At 47.2% G+C, this 19,106-nt stretch overlaps 1 protein-coding gene across 1 annotated transcript in view; it reads left to right on the top strand.

Moving 5' to 3' along the window:
* pofut3 (protein O-fucosyltransferase 3) overlaps positions 1-17,541 on the top strand; it is a 68,423-nt gene extending 50,882 nt beyond the window's left edge. The window contains exons 3-4 of the mRNA XM_078209656.1: positions 14,848-15,683; positions 17,177-17,541. Coding sequence (XP_078065782.1) covers positions 14,848-15,683; positions 17,177-17,407 — 1,067 coding nt within the window. The 3' untranslated portion in view covers positions 17,408-17,541. The remainder of the gene's footprint in view (positions 1-14,847; positions 15,684-17,176) is intronic.
* Positions 17,542-19,106: the final 1,565 nt, after the last annotated feature.

Genomic DNA, 19,106 nt, shown 5'->3' with positions numbered 1-19,106 from the left:
AGAATTTCCCCTCCCCAATCCCCCCTCAATTACACAATTTCTCAGAAATGTCCAAATAAAGCAATCCATTGTGCAGGTTGCTGTCTTTATTTCAGTTTAAAAATTTATTTCTTTCCCCTGTTGGTAATGTTCCTTTAATTCACAAAACCTGACCTTGATACAAGGCCTTAAAATACTTGCAGCCAGAGCCCACAACGCAGGGAGTGAAGAGAGAATTGGGATGTGGTACTGCCCTCACTGCATTGACCATATCCACGCTTCAAGATGGCACCAGAGCGTATGTTTTGTATGGGTAGCACGCAGAGCAATACTTTTCACCGTATCTCAGTACAATCTGACAATGAATCAAATCAAACCAAGACTGCAGGCCCTTGAAGAGGCCGCAGAGGAAGCTTACCAGGGATGAGGAACTTTCTTGTGGCAGGTTTTGAGTGGGGAGCTGGTTTCGTTCCACTTCGAGTAGAGAAGGTTAAGGGGGCGAGGGAGGGGATTTAATGTACGAGGGGGCTTCGGCAGAGTAAATAAGGAGCAACTGTTTCTTTTGGCAGAAGGTCAGTAACCAGAGGACACAGATTTAAGATAATTAACAGAAGAACAAGACGGAAGACGATGGTTTGTTTTTTTTATTCGAACAAGTTGTTATGATCTGGAATGCGGTGTCTGAAAGGGTGATGGCAACAGATTAAATAGAGTCATAGAGGTTTACAGCATGGAAACGGGCCCTTCGGCCCAACTTGTCCATGCCGCCCAGTTTTTACCAGTACGTTGCCCGCGTTTGACCCATATCCCTCTATACCCATCTTCCCATGTAACTATCTAAATGCTTTTTAAAAGACAAAATTGTACCCGCCTCTACTACTACCTCTGGCAGCTTGTTTCAGACACTTGCCACCCTGTGTGAAAAAATTGCCCCTCTGGACCCTTTTGTATCTCTCCCCTCTCACCTTAAACCTATGCCCTCTAGTTTTAGACTCCCCTACCTTTGGGAAAAGATATTGACTATCTAGCTGATCTATGACCCTCATTATTTTATAAACCTCTATAAGATCATCCCTAAGCCTCCTACGCTCCAGGGAAAAAAGTCTCCAAACTTCAAATTCTTGGGGAAAAAAAGAGAGAGCGAAAATAATTGATGGAACCATAATAACAATTGAAACTAAATAGCACAGCAAGAAACCAGTATTCCCCCTCCCCACCCACCTCCATAGTTTTCCAAAGGGAAATTAGATATATGCTTGAAAAGGAATAACGTGGGGGATATGAAGAAAGAGTTGGGATGTGGGGGGGATGGTGGGCCGAATGGCCTCCCTCTGAGCTGCATGATTCTGTAATATTAATGATAACTGAGTTATCACTCCACTCACCGTAGTTGTAGCTCCATGATTGTCAAAGCCTGCCAAGTGGCTTTATCAGCAGGTCAACCCAGAATGGTAGAATCCTTACAGTGCAGAAGGAGGCAATTCGGCCCATGATGTCTGCAACGACTTTTCAACAGAGCATCCTACCCAGGCACTATCCTTGTGACCCCACCTATATACCCACTAAACCCCCCCTTACCCCTACATCCTGGGGCACTAAGTGACAATTTAGCATGGCCAGTCCAGCTAACCTGCACATCTTTAGACTGCGGCAGTGTGGGAGCTGGCGTTGCTTCTGTGCCAGTAGTAGGGGAGATGGTGGCGTAAGTGTTAATGTCACTGGGCCAGTAATCCAGAGGCCCAGGCTGATGCTCTGGGGGCACGGGTTCAAATCCCACCATGGCAGCTGGTGCAATTTAGATAGATAGATAGATAGATACCCTACAGTGCAGAAAGAGGCCCTTCGGCCCATCGAGTCTGCACCGACCACAATCTCACCCAGGCCCTATCCCCATATCCCACCCACTAATCCCTCTAACCTAGACATCTCAGGACTCGAAGGGGCAATTTTAGCATGGCCAATCAACCTAATCTGCCCATCTTTGGACTGTGGGAGGAAACCGGAGCACCCGGAGGAAACCCACGCAGACACGAGGAGAATGTGCAAACTCCACACAGACAGTGACCCAAGCCAGGAATCGAACCTGGGTCCCTGGCACTGTGAGGCGGCACTGTGAGGCAGCACTGCTAACCACTGTGCCACCGTGCCACCTTCTCTTTGTTCTGTGGGCAGAGGAAGCTCTGTGGTATGGACAGAAAGGACCATCATTCATCAAATGCAGTGGTGTTAAACCAGACGTCTCCTAGCCTGTGGTTTAACAGCGCTGTATTTGTATTTGATCTTTGTCAGCGGAAGGTGGTCTTATAAGGCTCTGGTCAGACCATATTTGGAGTATTGTGAGCAATTTTGGGCCCCGTATCTATGGAAGGATGTGCTGGCTCTGGAGAGGATACAGAGGAGGTTCACAAGAATGATCCCGGGAATGAAAGGCTTGAAGTATGAGGAACGTTTGAGAACTCTCAGTCTGTACTCGATGGAGTTGAGGAGGATGAGGGGGGGATCTTGTTGAAACTTACAGTATACTGAAAGGCCTGGATAGAGTGGAAGTGGGGAAGCTGTTTCCATTAGTGGGAGAGACTAGGACCCGAGGGCACAGCCTCAGAGTAAAGGGACAACCCTTTAGAATCGAGATGAGGAGGAATTTCTTCAGCCAGAGGGTGGTGAATCCATGATATTCATTGCCACAGAAAGAAATCTCACACCACCAGGTTAAAGTCCAACAGGTCTATCTGGTAGCACAAGCTTTCGGAGCACTGCCCCTTCATCAGGTGAGTGGAGGATTTGGTTCACAAACGGGGCATATATAGACACAAACTCAATCACAACATAATGTTTGGAATGCAAGCACGGGGCGGCACGGTAGCACAGTGGTTAGCACTGCTGCTTCACAGCCCCAGGGACCTGGGTTCGATTCCCGGCTCGGGTCACTGTCTGTGTGGAGTTTGCACGTTCTCCTCGTGTCTGCGTGGGTTTCCTCCAGGTGCTCCGGTTTCCTCCCACAGTCCAAAGATGTGCGATTAGGTTGATTGGCCATGCTAAAATTGCCCCTTAGTGTCCTGAGATGCGTAGGTTAGAGGGATTAGCGGGTAAAATATGGAGTGATATGGAGGTAGGGCCTGGGTGAGATTGTGGTCGGTGCAGACTCGAATGGCCTCTTTCTGCACTGTAGGGTTCTATGATTCTATGACTCTATGAAGTCTTAACAGGAAATCAAGTCTTTACAGATGCAGACAATGTGAGTGGAGAGAGGATCAAGTAGAGGTTAAAGAGGTGTGAATTGTCTCAAGTCAGGACAGTTAGTGAGGTTTTGCAAGCCCAGGCAAGTCGTGGGGGTTACAGATAGTGTGACATGGACCCAAGATCCCGGTTGAGGCCGTCCTCATGTGTGCGGAACTTGGCTATCAGTTTCTGCTCTGCGTTGTCGTGTGTCTTGAAGGCCACTTTGCAAAACACTTACCCAAAGATCAGAGGCTGAATGCCCTTGACTGCTGAAGTGTTCCCCAACAGGAAGGGAAGACTCCTGCCTGGTGATTGCCGAGCGGTGTTCATCCATCCGTTGTCGTAGCATCTGGACTTGCCTGGGTTTGCAAAATCTCAGTAACTGTCCTGGCTTGAGACAATTTACATCTCTTTAACCCGTGCTTAACCCTCTCTCCACTCGCATTGTCTGTACCTGAAAAGTCTTTATTACCTGTTAATACTCGCATTCCAACCATTATCTTGTAATTGAGTTTATGTCTACATATGCCCTGTTTGTGAACTAAATCCTCCACTCACTCACTTGATGAAGGGGCAGCATTCTGAAAGCTCATGCTACCAAATAAACTTGTTGGACTTTAACCTGGTGTTGTGAGACTTCTTACTGTGCCCACCCCAGTCCAACGCCAGCATCTCCACATCATGATTGCCACAGAAGGCTGTGGAGGCCAGGTCATTGAGTGCATTTAGGACAGAGATAGACAGGTTCTTGATTGGTAAAGGGATCAAAGGCGGGAGAATGGGGTTGAGAAACCTATCAGCCATGATAGAATGGCAGAGCAGTCTCAATGGGCCGAATGGCCTAATTTAGCTCCTATGTCTTATGGGCATCACGGGTAAAAAAATATACGTGTTGCATCAGTTGGATGTGTTTTGATCAACCTTGAGGTTAGTGATTGTAAAGAGAAAGTGGGCAGAGTTTGCAGAAGATGTAGGGCCAGATGAACATTTTCCTGAAGTGCCAGTGAGCGCCACCATTCTAATTCGGTGTTAGATTCTTGGGGAGGAATACCCTCAGGCCGATAGATAGGAAGTACACAGCTGAGAGGGAGCTAAGGACAGGATTAAGTAAAACATGTCAGTGGGTCAGAATTGAAGTTGACTTGCACCGTGTTTCTTCAGAGCCTGGTATTGATTTTGTGTCACTGAGATCTGATTGTGATTTTGATGGAACATGTTGCCTATAAAAGTCAGTTTTGTTTATTTTAAACTAAATAGAGTTCTGGCCCTAAGTGAAGCTGAACACTGATTCCACAAAGGATTTTATATCCATAAATTTTAAAGGACTGCAATGTAATCCATGGCTGGCCCAGTATTGATACCGTGGCATTTATATTTTCCTCCAACATTTAAAGCATCATTATTATGTTAGGTGAGGTGATGGCCTAGTGGTATTATCGCTAGACTATTAATCCAGACATTCAGCTAATGTTCTGGGGACCCGGGTCCAAATCCATCCACGGCAGATGGTGGAATTTGAATTCATAGAATCATAGAAACCTTACAGTGCAGAAGGAGGCCATTCGGCCCATCGAGTCTGCACTGTCAACAATCCCACTCCAGGCCCTATCCCCACAACTCCACACAGTTACCCCGCTAATCCCTCTAACCTGCACATCCCGGGACACTATGGCCAATTTAGCACGGGCAATTTAGCACGGCCAATCAATCTATTCTGCACATCTTTAGACTGTGGGAGGAAACCGGAGCACTCAGAGGAAACCCACACAGACACAGGGAGAATGTGCAAACTCCACACAGACAGTGACTCAAGCCGGGAATCGAACCTTGGGTCCCTGGTGCTATGAGGCAGCAGTGCTAACCACTGTGCCACCACACTGCCATTCAAGAATTCAATAATAAAAATCTGGAATTAAGAAAATACTGATGACCATGAAACCAGTGTTGGAAAGAACTCTTCCAGTTCACTGATGTCCTTCAGGGAAGGAAATCTGCTGTCCTTACCTGGTCTGGCCGACATGTGACTCCAGAGCCACAGCAATGTGGTTGACTCTCAACTGCCCTCGGGCAACTAGAGATGGGCAATAAATGCTGGCCAGCCAGCGACGCCCATGTCCCACAAATGAAAAAATATATATCTTGCGACCAGGATTTAATTTGAAGGCCAGTTCCAATGCAGAATAGTAACAAACTGCAAACGGAAACCAAAAGTAATAACCGGCATGAGTGAAAAGATCAAGGTGAAACAACAGCCTAATTTCAGTTTGACCATACTGCCAAACCATTGGAGAAGCAGTCAGGGTGCAAACCTTCAATGTCCTCAACAGGAAAAGGCCCAAATGGAAACTTGGCAAGTGTGTGGAAATTGTCTCCTGATGACACAGAGTGGAAGTTAATGACCCAATATACCGGTACAACCACAGGCCTATCTGAAAAACCATTGCAGCGGTCGGGGGGGGGAGGGTGGGTGGAGTGGTGTCTCACCAGCTGTACTGGGCACAGAACTACCATCAATCCCAGAGGTCCACAAGACCCCAGCAATGGCAGTGGAACAACAACAGTCACCAAGGCAACAAGGGTGATGGGAACAACAATCTTTGGACGAGGAACATCACCCAGACGAACAGCCACTGTCAACGTGCATGTGTACCACTAAGAGTCCTACACACTTCAAAGACTATGGATGCAAAGCATGTTCAAAGACTGAGTATTAGCACAAACAGTGTTAACGCGTGAGAACTGTGGGGTATAGTGGGAAACTTGGGCAACACAGGATCGTGCATGCTAATGTGTCCTGTTCGCTGGGAAAAGGAGGATGTTTGTATCTTTTGTTTGTGATGAAAAGGGAATGTTGGGTTTCAAGATATCACCAGTTTAATTGACACCCCTGGCTTTCTGTAGTCAGGTGAGTATGCAATGAAGCCGCCTCTGGAGGCAGCCATCTTGAGATCAGTTCCGTAAAGCCTCTCAGAGAAACAGACGCTGAATAAGACTGCTGCCCTCATACTTGAAACACTAATCTCCCTGACGGTGAACTGAGCAAACATCTGTTGAGACAAGGTTCAAAAGAAGTCAAAATACAACCTGGTTTCATGGTGAGATGAATATATGGAGCAGCAATTATGATCCGATTACTTCAATCAATAATGTAGTGATGCAAAACAATGAATGAATATTGCTTCCCCACTTCAAAACAAAGTGACACCTAATTGGTCCTTGGCTTTCCAAACCTCCTTGTTTCATAGAATCATAGAATTCTACATTGCAGAAAGAGGCCATTCGGCCCATCGAGTCTGCACCGACCACCATCCCACCCAGATCCTATCCCCGTAACCCCGTGCATCCACCCTACCTTGACCCCCTGACCCTCAGGAGCAATTCAGCATGGCCAATCTGCCTAACCTGCACATCTTTGGACTGTGGGAGGAAACCGGAGGACCCGGAGGAAACCCACGCAGACACGGGGAGAAAGTGCAAATTCCACACGGACAGTGACCCACGCTGGGAATCGAACCCGAGTCCCTGGCGCTGTGAGGCAGCAATGCTAACTCGTGCTTTCCTGCGGATGTCCTCGCTGCTTCCCTTTTGAAACAACCTAGCGATCTGTCTGTATCTCATTTTGCGCTCCATTTGGCTCTGGGCAATGTCAGATTGGGATCAAAGATCTTCCCACACAATGGGTGCGATTCTGCCTTCTCAGTTCCCCAAGACAACCGAGTGTTGCTCATTGTTTGCAACCTTTGAGTGAGATACTTCCCATCTGACATTTTCATTGCCACCATTTCCTCTTTTGCAAATGTGCTTTGCTTTAAAAACCCCACCATTAAAAGGAACACTGGGTGGAATATTACAGGGGTCGGTCGGACAGCTTGCACCCCCGTTCCCCCGGAAGCAAAGGTCAGTGTGGAGAGCCCACCCGCTCCAGCCGCAATGTGCTGGGGGTGTGTTAACCTGGGTCAGCGTGCGACTCCCATTCCTTCACTGAGTGGGAGGGATGTCCCACCTTCAAGGTTGATGGCTCATCTGATTGGCCGGCAGCTCCCCCAGTCCTGGCAGTGCCAAGATCGCCCGAGTGGGCGCTACCAGCACTGTGACGAGGAATCAGAAGGAGAAAACCGGTGGCTCCCCGGAAACAGGTACGCCTGGGGTTTTGGGCAGGGAAGGTCTGGGAAGTTACGGGAGCAGGACGGAAGTGGTTGGGGTGGTGGGCTTAAGGCAGCAAGCGAGTAGGAAGAGAAGAGATGTTGTATCATAAGGGCTGAAGGGGGGGGGGGGAGTGGGGAGTGGGCAGAGAGGGAGAGAGGTGGGCTGCAACCCCTGAAGATGGAACACCCCTTCCCATGCGTTAGAGAGTTTAAAAAAAACTCAGGCTGCCCACTCCTCCCTGACTGCCCACGCCAACCATTTTATGACATGGGCAGTGTATTAACGGGGGTCACTTAGCTTGGTAACCAGCCTAATTGACCCTTACTTAACTATTTAATTATGGTGGGGTGGGCTGCCAACTTCATTGTCTGTCTACTCCTGCTTCCCCCCCCCCACTCCCCGAGCTTGAGGATGGGTGGCAGGGTGAGCACCCACACCATATTCCCTGTGGCTCCTACCAAAGCCCCACCAAGCAGGGGCACATAAAATGCAGCCTCTTTCTCTCTCCAAATCCTTTCAGTGGCAAAACACTCAGAATTTGTTGAACCCTGGTGAGTGCTTTGAAATTACGTCGCTGCCCCTTCCTCAACTTTAAAGTGCAACATTCTGGACAACGTATGAACAATTAAGTCTATAATTAAAGTCAAGTAAAGCTCACTCCCTGATGCAGTGGAGAGGACACAAGTGATTCTGGAGAATAAAAGTTGGGCCACTGCGCTGGAGCTAAAATACCTCTTAAACAAGTCTAAACAAGGTCCTGGTGCAAATACTAGGCAGGGACTGAACTGGCCCTCAGCAGTTCACTGAACGTGAGTACAAGCTTTCTATCTGCACTTGTGTCTCGCTGACATGTCAGAAGTGTGTTCGGTCGCGGAGTGGTTGGATTTATGTGCAGGCTGATGAACATTAAATCTGGATAATGTATTTTGTCCCGTTGTGTGTTTAATACTGAGAACAAGTGTAGGAGGAAAGGGGGGGTCTTGTGCCAGCGTTTTCGATTTACAACAAGTGGAAGATTCGGGTTACCCATCGCTCGGGGCGGGGGGGGGTGGCAAGTAGCAAAATATTTACATTAAAAAGCTGAACAGGAGATTGTCTAATTCCAAACCCACAGGAGGAAATGTGTGTGGAGGGGGAAATGTATGTGCTCAGTTTGTGACTTACTGTACGTTGAGGGATCCTGTGTATGATTTGCTTCATCTTATGCCAAGACTTCATTTTAAGATATTTCTGCCTATGCAATTATATTTAAGTGCTAAGCTTAAAAAAAACACTTGACTACATTTTAAAACTCAGAAGGCATGCTGGGTTAACTAGAAATTGACTGCATTTTTGAAAAGTGCAATGCGAGCAAAACAGGCTTTTTACTAAGCCAAACAAAACAACATCTGCAAGGCCTGTTTCTCCAAGTTAGAGACAGCATGTGCAAAACAATTGCAATAGCAAAGATAAAGAATGACATATATTGTAGTTTCAACTCTGCGTTTGCAGTTCAGTTAAGCTTTGTTTTTAATTTTTTTATATCAGTACAGGACTGGCTGAAGAAGCCAGTCTCTCTCCAGCCTTTCTCTTTCTGTTCGCTTTTGTAATGGTTTAATTATAAGCTCTGTTCAATAAAGGAAATTCATTTCAACATCGTACCAGTGCTGTCTTCATCTATTCAAAGGAATGAATGGACCCTACACTCAAAGACTATTTCCTCGGGTGAATGGAGCTATTACAAGGGGGCATAACTATAGGGTTCGTGGTGGGAGATATAGGAAGGATATCAGAGGTAGGTTCTTTACGCAGAGAGTGGTTGGGGTGTGGAATGGACTGCCTGCAGTGATAGTGGAGTCGGACACTTTAGGAACATTTAAGCGGTTATTGGATAGGCACATGGAGCACACCAGGATGACAGGGAGTGGGATAGCTTGATCTTGGTTTCAGATAAAGCTCGGCACAACATCGTGGGCCGAAGGGCCTGTTCTGTGCTGTACTGTTCTATGTTCTATGTACACTGTACATGTTATATATGTGAATATAACATATATGTATGTGCATGTGAGCACATGGATGTATGTGTGTATATTTATATTTTTTACACCCATCCAAAACCTCAAATATCGTTCTTGACCTCTGCACCAGTATCCACTTTGACCCTCCACACCGTCAATTAATTTAGTTATTTGGTCTCTTCTCAAATGAAATAAATCCGACTTGCTTTATATATTTAGATCTGATTGCAATGCCATTGCTGATGCCCAGCATCCACCACACTTGCACCAGAAAATAATTTTTAATAAAGGGCCACTCCAGAAGGTTCTGGTCAATCCACACACAATACTGCAATAGCACCGTTTCAACGTGTTCCTTTCCATTTTCGAGACATGGGTGTCAATTGCAAGGCTGCCCATTCATCGTTGCCCTTGAGGCTGGTGAGCCTCCATTCTGACGGGAGAAGGATGATGGGCTTTCTTCCCGATAGGGCACTTGTGAACCAGTTGGGTTTGTGTTGCAGTCCAACAGTCTTGCAGTCACTTAAACTGATGCCGACTTGTCACTTCTGAATTTTATTAAAAACAGAATTAAAATTCTCAAACTCCCACAGTGAGATTCGAATCACAACCTTTGCATTAGCCTCTGGATTACTAGCCGAGTAGTGTAACCATGATGGTGACCATGTACCGCCAACTATGCCTCATATGTATTAGCCTACAAAAGATAACCAACTGCTTCAGAAAAGCTAACCACTGGGGGAAAAAAAGAGCCCTGGCCAGAGACCAGTGACCAAGGTCACTGCTTCGAGGTGAATGAGTTTGTAGGATTCGTTATTGCATTGGATTTCAGGATTACATCTGTAAGCAATTAGGGGTGGGTTGTTTGACGCAAACTTTTCATTTGTAAATGAAATCAAACCTTTACCTTTTTCCAATTATAAAAACGACTCCATTGGGGTTCCTGCAATGCTGCAGTCACCAGAATATCTGGAATCAAAACAGAAAGTGCCGGAAATACTCAGCAGGACTGGCAGCGTCTGTGCAAAGAGAAGAGTTTGTGTTTTGAGTTGAATTTAGAAAGGGAGGGAGAGTGTGGAGTGAGGTTCCACAGGAATGTCTATAAATGGTTTACTCAAAGTAAGAAGTCTCACAACACCAGGTTAAAGTCCAACAGGTTTATTTGGTAGCACAAACTTTCAGAAGACAGCCTCTTCATCAGGTGAGTGATGGTTTACTGACAGTCCTGCACGCCACGTTTGATGGTCGTTTGCTCTTGAGAATAATGGTTTTCCGAAGTTTAAATCCAGTTCCATTTAACTGGCAAGAGGCACATTGTATTTGAGTCACTGTAAAAGCAGTCTGGCCTGGAGTAAACTGAACCTGGATAAGTAAACCTAAGCTCGCAAGTTCTCTCCGGCATTTGATTCCCATCGAGGGTCGCCCCAGAACATTCCTGAGTACTTGATCCTGCTCGCAATCCTTTTGTTCTGTCACCACATCCTAATTCCTGAGGTGGGGCAGTGACATCTTTTATCTCGATCCATTTTGAAGGGCTGAGATTTTGTCGAGTCGGGAGCCCTTTACAAATGGCGGGTGAGTCCCGAATTCAGGCTTCCCAACCCCGTCCCTGGGCTGAGAGATTTTCGGGAGTGCCCTTTAAGGGTGTGGGCTGGTTCCCCTCAAAAGCCCGCATCCATAAATTTAGCCTAGCCAGTTCCATTAAGAAATCATAGAAACCGTACAGTGCAGAAGGAGGCCATTCGGCCCATCGAGTCTGCACCAACAATGATCCCACCCAGGCCCTATCCCCGTAACTCCACATATTTATCCCGCTAATCCCTCAAACCTACAAATCCCGAGACACTAAGGGGCAATTTAGCATGACCAATCAACCTAACCCGCACGTCTTTGGACTGCGGGAGGAAACCCACGCAGACATGAGGAGAACGCGCAAACCCCACGCAGACAGTGACCCAAGCTTGGAACTGAGCCCGGGTCCCTGGTGCTGTGAGGCAGCAGTGCTAACCACTGTGCCACCCTGTCGCATCTAAGGAAATTAGCATGTCCTCCTCTGCAATTTGGATGGAGTCGGCAGGGTTTGTGATGCATGGCCGCTCTGAGGAATCCTAACTCTGCATTACCCACCTCGGTGATAAAAATTCAGGCCTAAATTTGTTTGAATCACCCCCTAGTCCAGCCAGTATCTGTTGGATCTTTATTTGGATATTTTTACGGAGTCCTAAACCTACTGGTTTATTTGGCTGTCCATCTCTCGCTGATTTCAAATTAAACTCCACCAGCCTCTCTGTTGTTGAAATTGCCCCCAAGTAAGTAACTTTCATAGAATCCCTACAGTACAGAAGGGAGCCATTTGGCCCATCATGCCTGTACCGACCACAATCCCACCCAGGCCCTATCCCCGTTATCCCATGCATTTACCCCGGCTAGTCCTCCTGACACTAGGGTCAATTTAGCATGGCCAATCAACCTAAACTGCACATCTTTGGATTGTGGGAGGAAACCGGAGCACCCGGAGGAAACCCACGCAGACACGGGGAGAACGTGCAGATTCCGCACAGACAGTGACCCAAGGCCGGAATTGAACCCATTTCCCTGGCGCTGTGAGGCAGCAGTGCTAACCACTTTCCATTTCTTGCCAAGTATGTCGTTTTCAATAACTATCAACCCTTTTGCTGAAATGGAGAGCTGCTAAGATCATAAGAGCGGGAGTAGGCCATTCAGCCCATTGAGCCTGCTCCACCATCTGTAGGATCGTGACTCATCTGATTCTAGCCCTTAACTGCCCTTTCTTGCCTGTCCCATAACGCTTGACTCCCTTGTCAATCAAAGATCTGCTTAACTCAGTCTTAAATAGATTCAGTGACCCAGCCTCCACTGCTCTCTGTGTCCAAAAGTGTGCAGGTTAGGTGGATTGGCCATGCTAAATTGCCTCTTGGTGTCAGGGGGATTAGCAGGGTATATATGTGGAGTGACAGGAATAGGGCCTGGATGTGATTGTAGTTGGTGCAGACTCGATGGGCCGAATGGCCTCCTTTTATTATTTCTGGGAGAATTACAAAGAGAGAAGAAATTCTTCCTCATCGACAAATTAGATGGAGACACCTTATCTTTAAACTTTGCCTCCTAGTTCTAGATTCCTCCACAAGAGGGAACATCGTATCAGAATCTATACAGAATTTTCCTGTCCCGCCCGCCACGGGAATCGAAGTGGGGCCGGGGGGGGGGGGGGGCGGGGGGGGGGGGAGTGGAGACCATGAGACGGTCCGTTGACCTCGAGTGGGATTTTCTGATTTTGGGGCGAGTGCGACTGGAAAATCCCACTTATATCTCAGAATCTTATGCATTTCAATGAGATTATCTCTCACTCTTCTCAACTTCAGCAAGTAGGCCCAAATACATCCCTCGTCTTAATAGAGAATCCTTTAGGCTCCACATTTGTCATAAACATTTGTCTGTCTTTATTTTATCAATATCACCACGGTGATTGGTCAGCTAAACTTAGTTCCAGTTCCATATAAGCTGCTACATTATTATGATCTTATCGAGGTGTATAGGATCATGAGAGGCATGGATAGGGTGAATGCACTCAGTCTTTTTCCCAGGGTTGGGGAATCGAGAACTAGAGGGCATAGGTTTAAGTTAAGAGGGGAAAGAATTAATGGGAACCTGAGGAGCAACTTTTTTACACAAAGGGTGGTGTGTATGTGGAATGAGCTGCTGGAGGAAGTGGTTGAGGCAGGGACATTGACAACATTTAAAAGGCTTTTGGACAGATACATGGATCGGAAAGGTTTAGAGGGATATGGGCCAAATGCAGGCAAATGAGGTTAGCTTAGATGGGCTTTTTGGTCAGCATGGACCAGTTTGGGCCGAAGGGCCTGTCTCCATGTCGTAGAATCTATGATTCTCTTTCAAGTTCTCGATTATGCTCCAACCAATATTCATTGGGCCTCCTCATATTCTGAACTCAATTTGTTTCCCCATGGCACCGTGGCGCCATTTTGGTTAGCACTGTTGCCTCACAGCGCCAGTGACCCTGGGTTCGATTCCCGGCTTGGGTCACTGTCTGTGTGGTGTTTGCACATTCTCCCCATGTCTGCGTGGGTTTCCTCCGGGTGCTCCGGTTTCCTCCCACAGTTCAAAGATGCTGGTTGATTGGCCGTGCTAAATTGACCCTTAGTGTTAGGGGGATGTCAGGAGGATTAGGAGGATAAATAAGTGAGGTTATTTTGGATAGGACCAAGGTGGAATTGCAGGTGGTGCAGGCTCGATGGGCCGAATGGCCTCCTTCTGCACTGTAAGTATTCTATGATTCTGTGACCTTAAAGCTGTCCATCTCCAGCTGTCTCTTAGTTTTTCTAAGGGAGTGCCTTTAAAGGAGATCTGAGGAACCAGGCCCACATTCTGCTTTAGCCTGTCTTAGTTTAGCCCAAGTCAGCCGCTATGTAATATTTGTGAGTGTGCAAACAAGCTTGTAGGAAGGGATTAGTTCCCAGTTTGCTAGCAGAATGCTGGGCCATTACTTTGCACTGTCAATTGGCAGTGGGGTCACATAGCACAGCAGTATGTCTGATGTCTACTTTATAAAAATAACATAAATATTCATGAGGTGGTGTTAACAGCTGTGGCACGGAGACATTTACTGTATCAATATTTTGCCCCTGTAACCTACACAACTTATTTTTAAAGATACTGGTGTGAAATATATTGAACCAATTAGTTGTCTCAATTCCTTACCCAGAGAGTGGTTACAGTGTGGAATATAGGAATTCAGAGCAGAAGCAGGCCGATTCAGGCCTTCGAGCCTGCTCCGCCATTCAATCAGATCATGGCTGATCTCTCCCTGGTCTCAAATCCACCTCCCCACCTGTTCCCCATATCCCTTTATACCTCTTTTATATTAGAAATATATCCATCTCAAAATCATTCAACTGTCTCGGTGGAGTTTGCACTTTCTCCCCGTGTCTGCGTGGGTTTCCTCTGGGTGCTCTGGTTTCCACCCACAGTCCAAAGATGTGAGGGTTAGTTGGATCGGCCATGCTAAATTGCCCCTTGGTGTCAGGGGGATTAGCAGGGTAAATGTATGGGGTTACGGGAATAGGGCCTAGGTGGGTTGTGATCGGCGCAGACTCGATGGGCCGAATGGCCTCTTTCTGTACTGTAGGGATTCTATGAGTTTGCACGTTCTCTCTGCGTCTGTGTGGGCTTTCTCCGGGTGCTCCAGTTTCCACCCTCAGTCCAAAGATGTGCGGGTTAGGTGGATTGGCTGTGCTAAATTGCCCCTTAGTATCAGGGGGACTAGCTAGGATAAATGCATGTGGCTATGGGGATAGGGCCTGGGTGGGATTGTTGTTGGTGTGGACTCGATGGGCTGAATGGCCTCCTGCACTGTAGGGATTCCATGATTCTATCTATGTGTCTGATTTAATATGCAAATTTACTAGGTTATGCACATTGTTTGACATGCTAACCTTTATTCCTCTCTCATTCCTGAATTGAATAGGTACGGATTTCCAGGTCAACAGTTTACCGTTGCCCCGGAAACCCCAGCACGAATGGGCCCTGTTCCATGAGGAGTCACCTAAAAACAACTATAAGCTTTTTCACGAGCCTGCAGTCACGTTGTTTAATTACACTTCCACATTCAGCCGCTATTCCCATATGCCTTTAACTACCCAGTACCTGGAGAGCCTGGAGGAGTTACAATCTCACAAGTACTTGATCCCGCTGTCTCAGAAGAACCGCCTGAGGGAACACCTAGCGCCATTAGTATACGTTCAGTCTGACTGCGATCCACCTTCAGACAGAGACAGTTATGTCCGGGAATTGATGAAATACATCCCAGTGGATTCTTACGGGGAATGTCTCCACAACAAGGATCTTCCAGGTAGCCTGAGGGATCCCACAACCATGGATGACGATCGATTTTATAGGATCCTCGCCCAGTACAAATTTATTCTCGCTTTCGAGAACGCGGTTTGTGACGATTACATCACCGAGAAGCTGTGGCGACCTTTCAAGCTGGGAGCGGTTCCAGTCTATTACGGCTCCCCCTCCATAGCAGACTGGCTGCCCAGCAACAGAAGTGCCATCCTCGTCGGAAGCTTTTCGCATCCCAGGGAGCTGGCCGAGTACATAATGCAGTTGGACGGGAGTGACCAACGGTACGAAGACTACCTGGAGTGGAAGTGGAAAGGTCCAATCTCCAACAAGAAGCTACTGACCGCTATGAGAGAGCGTAAGTGGGGAGTTCGCGATGTTTCCCAGGACAACTACATCGATGCCTTTGAATGTCTGGTGTGCAACAGAGTGTGGGAAAATCTCCGAAGAAGGCGAGAGGTATGTTAGGTGTCTGCTCACTGATATGTCGTTGTCCGCGAGGTCGTATCGAACCAGAGGCAGATGGCAAAACCGCTGTAAGTTGACATTACAGCCCGAACCTTTCCTGGGTTGAAAAAGGACCTGATTGTAATTTCTGATTGGAAGGCCCAGAACTCCAATCTGCTGGGATTATTTTAATTTGATTTGATTTATTATTGTCACGTATATTAGCATGCAGTGAAAAGTATTGTTTCTTGCGTGCTATACAGACAGAGCATACCGTTCATAGAGAAGGAAACGTGAGAGTGCAGCACGTAGTGTTACAGTTATAGCTAGGATGTAGAGAAAGATCAACCTACTGCAAGGTAGATCCATTCAAAAGCAGGGAAGAAGCTGTCCTTGAGTCGGTTGGCACGCGACCTCAGACTTTTACGTTCTTTTCCCGACGAAAGAAGGTGGAAGAGGGAATGTCCGGGGTGCGTGGGGTCCATGATTGTGCTGGCTGCTTTTCCGAGGCAGCGAGAAATGTAGACAGAGTCAATGGATGGGAGGCTGGTTTGTGTGATGGATTGGGCTACATTCACGACCTTTTGTAGTTTCGTGCGATCTTGGCCAGAGCAGGAGCCAGACCAAGCTGTGATACAACCAGAAAGAATGATTCTGTCCTGATTGTAGACTGGACTTTAAATTCTATTCAGGATGGGAGGGAGGGAGGGAGTGAAGGAAGCACTCATCTGCCCACCATGCCAAGTGGGAATGCAGTGAGAGTTAGGCCTTAGTGGAACCCACTCAGAACACATGCTTCTGTGAATCCCAAGCTTACGTCATCAATCCCGTGGCAGAGGCTTCAATGGGAGAATTTGGTGAGTCCAAAGATGTGTAGATTAGGTGGATTGGCCATGGTAAAGTGCCTCTTAGTGTTGGGGCGATTAGCAGGGTAAATACAGTGGTTAGCCCTGCTGCCTTATAGTGCCAAGGACCCGGGTTCGATTCCCAGCTTGGGTCACTGTCTGTGCGGAGTTTGCACGTTCTCCCCGTGTCTGCGTGGGTTTCCTCTGGTTGCTCCGGTTTCCTCCCACAGTCCGAAAGACGCGCTGTTTAGGTGCATTGGCCGTGCTAAATTCTCCCTCAGTGTACCCGAACAGGCGCTGGAGTGTGGCGACTAGGGGAATTTCACAGTGACTTCATTGCACTGTTAATGTAAGTCTACTTGTGACACTAATAAATGAACTTTAAATACGTGGGGTTTACGGGGATAGAACCTGGGTGGGACTGTTGTCAGTGCAGGCTCGATGGGCCGAATGGCCTCCTCCCGCACTGTAGGGATTCTATGATTCCAAGAGAAATGGTGCAGGGTGGTGATGGCTTCCTCCGAAGCTTGCGTTTGAGGATTCTGAATTAGGCAGCATTTAGATTTTGTCAGTGGGTGTCTGAGTGTGTCAGAAACTTGGATTTGTTCCTTTCTGTGCCCTACTAATGCCCCCCCGCCCCATCCTTTGCCTTACCTACAGGGTTTATCGCCAATTCGGTGGCAGGCGCAAGCGAATCACCTGAGCTGTCCAGCACCTGAGGCCTTCACCTTCCTGCCGCCCTCGACGGGCAGGGCAGTTGTCCGGGATTTATGGAAGCCAAGTTTCCACCAGTCCAAACGGGAAGCCACTGCGTTGAGGCACTTGGTGGAGTTGAACCGAAACTTCACGACTGATAAATTCTGGCGAATGGTGTTTAAGGACCACCTTTAATTGCAACCCGATTTTTTTTTTAAAAGAGAGTATCTATTCTTACGATGCTTCTAAAGGAACAGCAGCAGAAATGCAACCGTTGATGCCCATCTTCTGCGTTGCAAAGTAGACTGAAGATTTATTACCAGCAGAGCAAAAAAAAAAAAGGATGACCGATTACTAAGTGCTGGCGTACAGCCATGCTGTTTTAATGGTGCCACTCAAGCAATTGTTCAGTGTGATGGGAATTAACTCGAGCATCTGTCAGCTGATTGTTGCTTGGAAGTTAGTGATGTTTGCTCCTGCATGGGACATTTTCTCAATACGAGCCAATTCAAATCTCCTGAACCTTGAAATGATGCTGCGGTAAATGTTCAAATGCTGAACAAGATTTTCTGAAGGTGCTCTCCTTAAGATGAACGGAATATTGCCTCTGCTAGATTAAAGATCTAGCCGGAACCTCAGGCAGAAAATCAAAATGTCGGTGTTTAATTGCTGCCATTATGCCGCAGCATCCTTTCAAGGCCATAGTTACATGTAAAGGCTTAAGTTGATGCATCTCGAGCTAAACTGACCCAACTGGCTCCCAGCATAGTGCAGACTTGGAATTTCACCAACAAGATGATCAGGTAGAAAGTGTGAGCTGAGTAATGAAGATTGAGAGATTCCATGTCATCTGTAACGTCACCTATCTCTTCTCCTCCCTCAGCGCTTCTGCTGCTGAAACCCTCACCTAAGCCTTTGTCACTCAACTCTTCCAATGCCCTCCTGCACAGCCTCCTACCTTACCATCTCTGGGAGCTTCATTTCATCCAAACCATAAGACCATAAGATAAAGGAACAGAATTAGGCCACACGGCCCATCGAGTAAGCTCTGCCATTCGATCATGGCTGATAAGTTACTCAACCCCATTCTCCCGCCTTTTCCTCGTAACCTTTGATCCCCTTACCAATCAAGAACCTATCTATCTCTGTCTTAAATACACTCGATATCCTGGCCTCCCACAGCCTTCTGTGGCAATGAATTCCATAGATTCACCACCTTCTGGATCAAGCAATTCCTCCTCATCTCGGTTCTACTCCAAAGGCTGTGCCTTTGGATCCTAGTTTCTCCTACTAATAGAAACATCTTCCCCACGTCCATTCTATCCAGGCCTTTCAATATCCTGTAAGTTTCAGTGAGATCCCCCCTCATCCTTCTAAGCTCCATCAAGTAAAGACCCAAAGTCCTCAAACGTTTCTCATACATCAAACCTTTCATTCCCAGGATCATTCTGGTGTACCTCCTCTGGGCCCTCTCCAGAGCCAGCACATCCTTCCTTAGACACGGGGCCCAAAATTGCTCACAATATTCCAAATGTGGTCTGACCAGAGCCTTAAAAAGCCTCAGCAGTACATCCCTGCTTTTGTATTATAGCTTTGCTGCCCAACTCTTCACTCACACTAAGTCCTGTTCATTTAAGAACAAAGATTATTACAGCACAGGCACAGACCCTTCGGCCCTCCAAGCCTACACTGATTGCATTGTCCTATCTAGACCAACTACCTGTATCCCTCTATTTCCAGTTTGTTCATATGCTATCCAGATAAGTCTTAAATGTCGCTAACATGTCTGCCTCAACCATCTTATTTGGCAGTGCATTCCAGGCTCCCACCACTCTGTGTAAAAAAAAAAACCTCCCCCGCACATCTCCACTGAACCTTTCCCTCCTTAGCTTGA

The sequence above is a fragment of the Mustelus asterias genome, chromosome 1 (assembly GCF_964213995.1).
Source record: "Mustelus asterias chromosome 1, sMusAst1.hap1.1, whole genome shotgun sequence".
Lineage (NCBI taxonomy): Eukaryota > Metazoa > Chordata > Chondrichthyes > Carcharhiniformes > Triakidae > Mustelus > Mustelus asterias.
The sequence above is the reverse complement of the archived record's forward strand: the minus strand, read 5'-3'. Positions and strand labels throughout refer to the sequence as shown.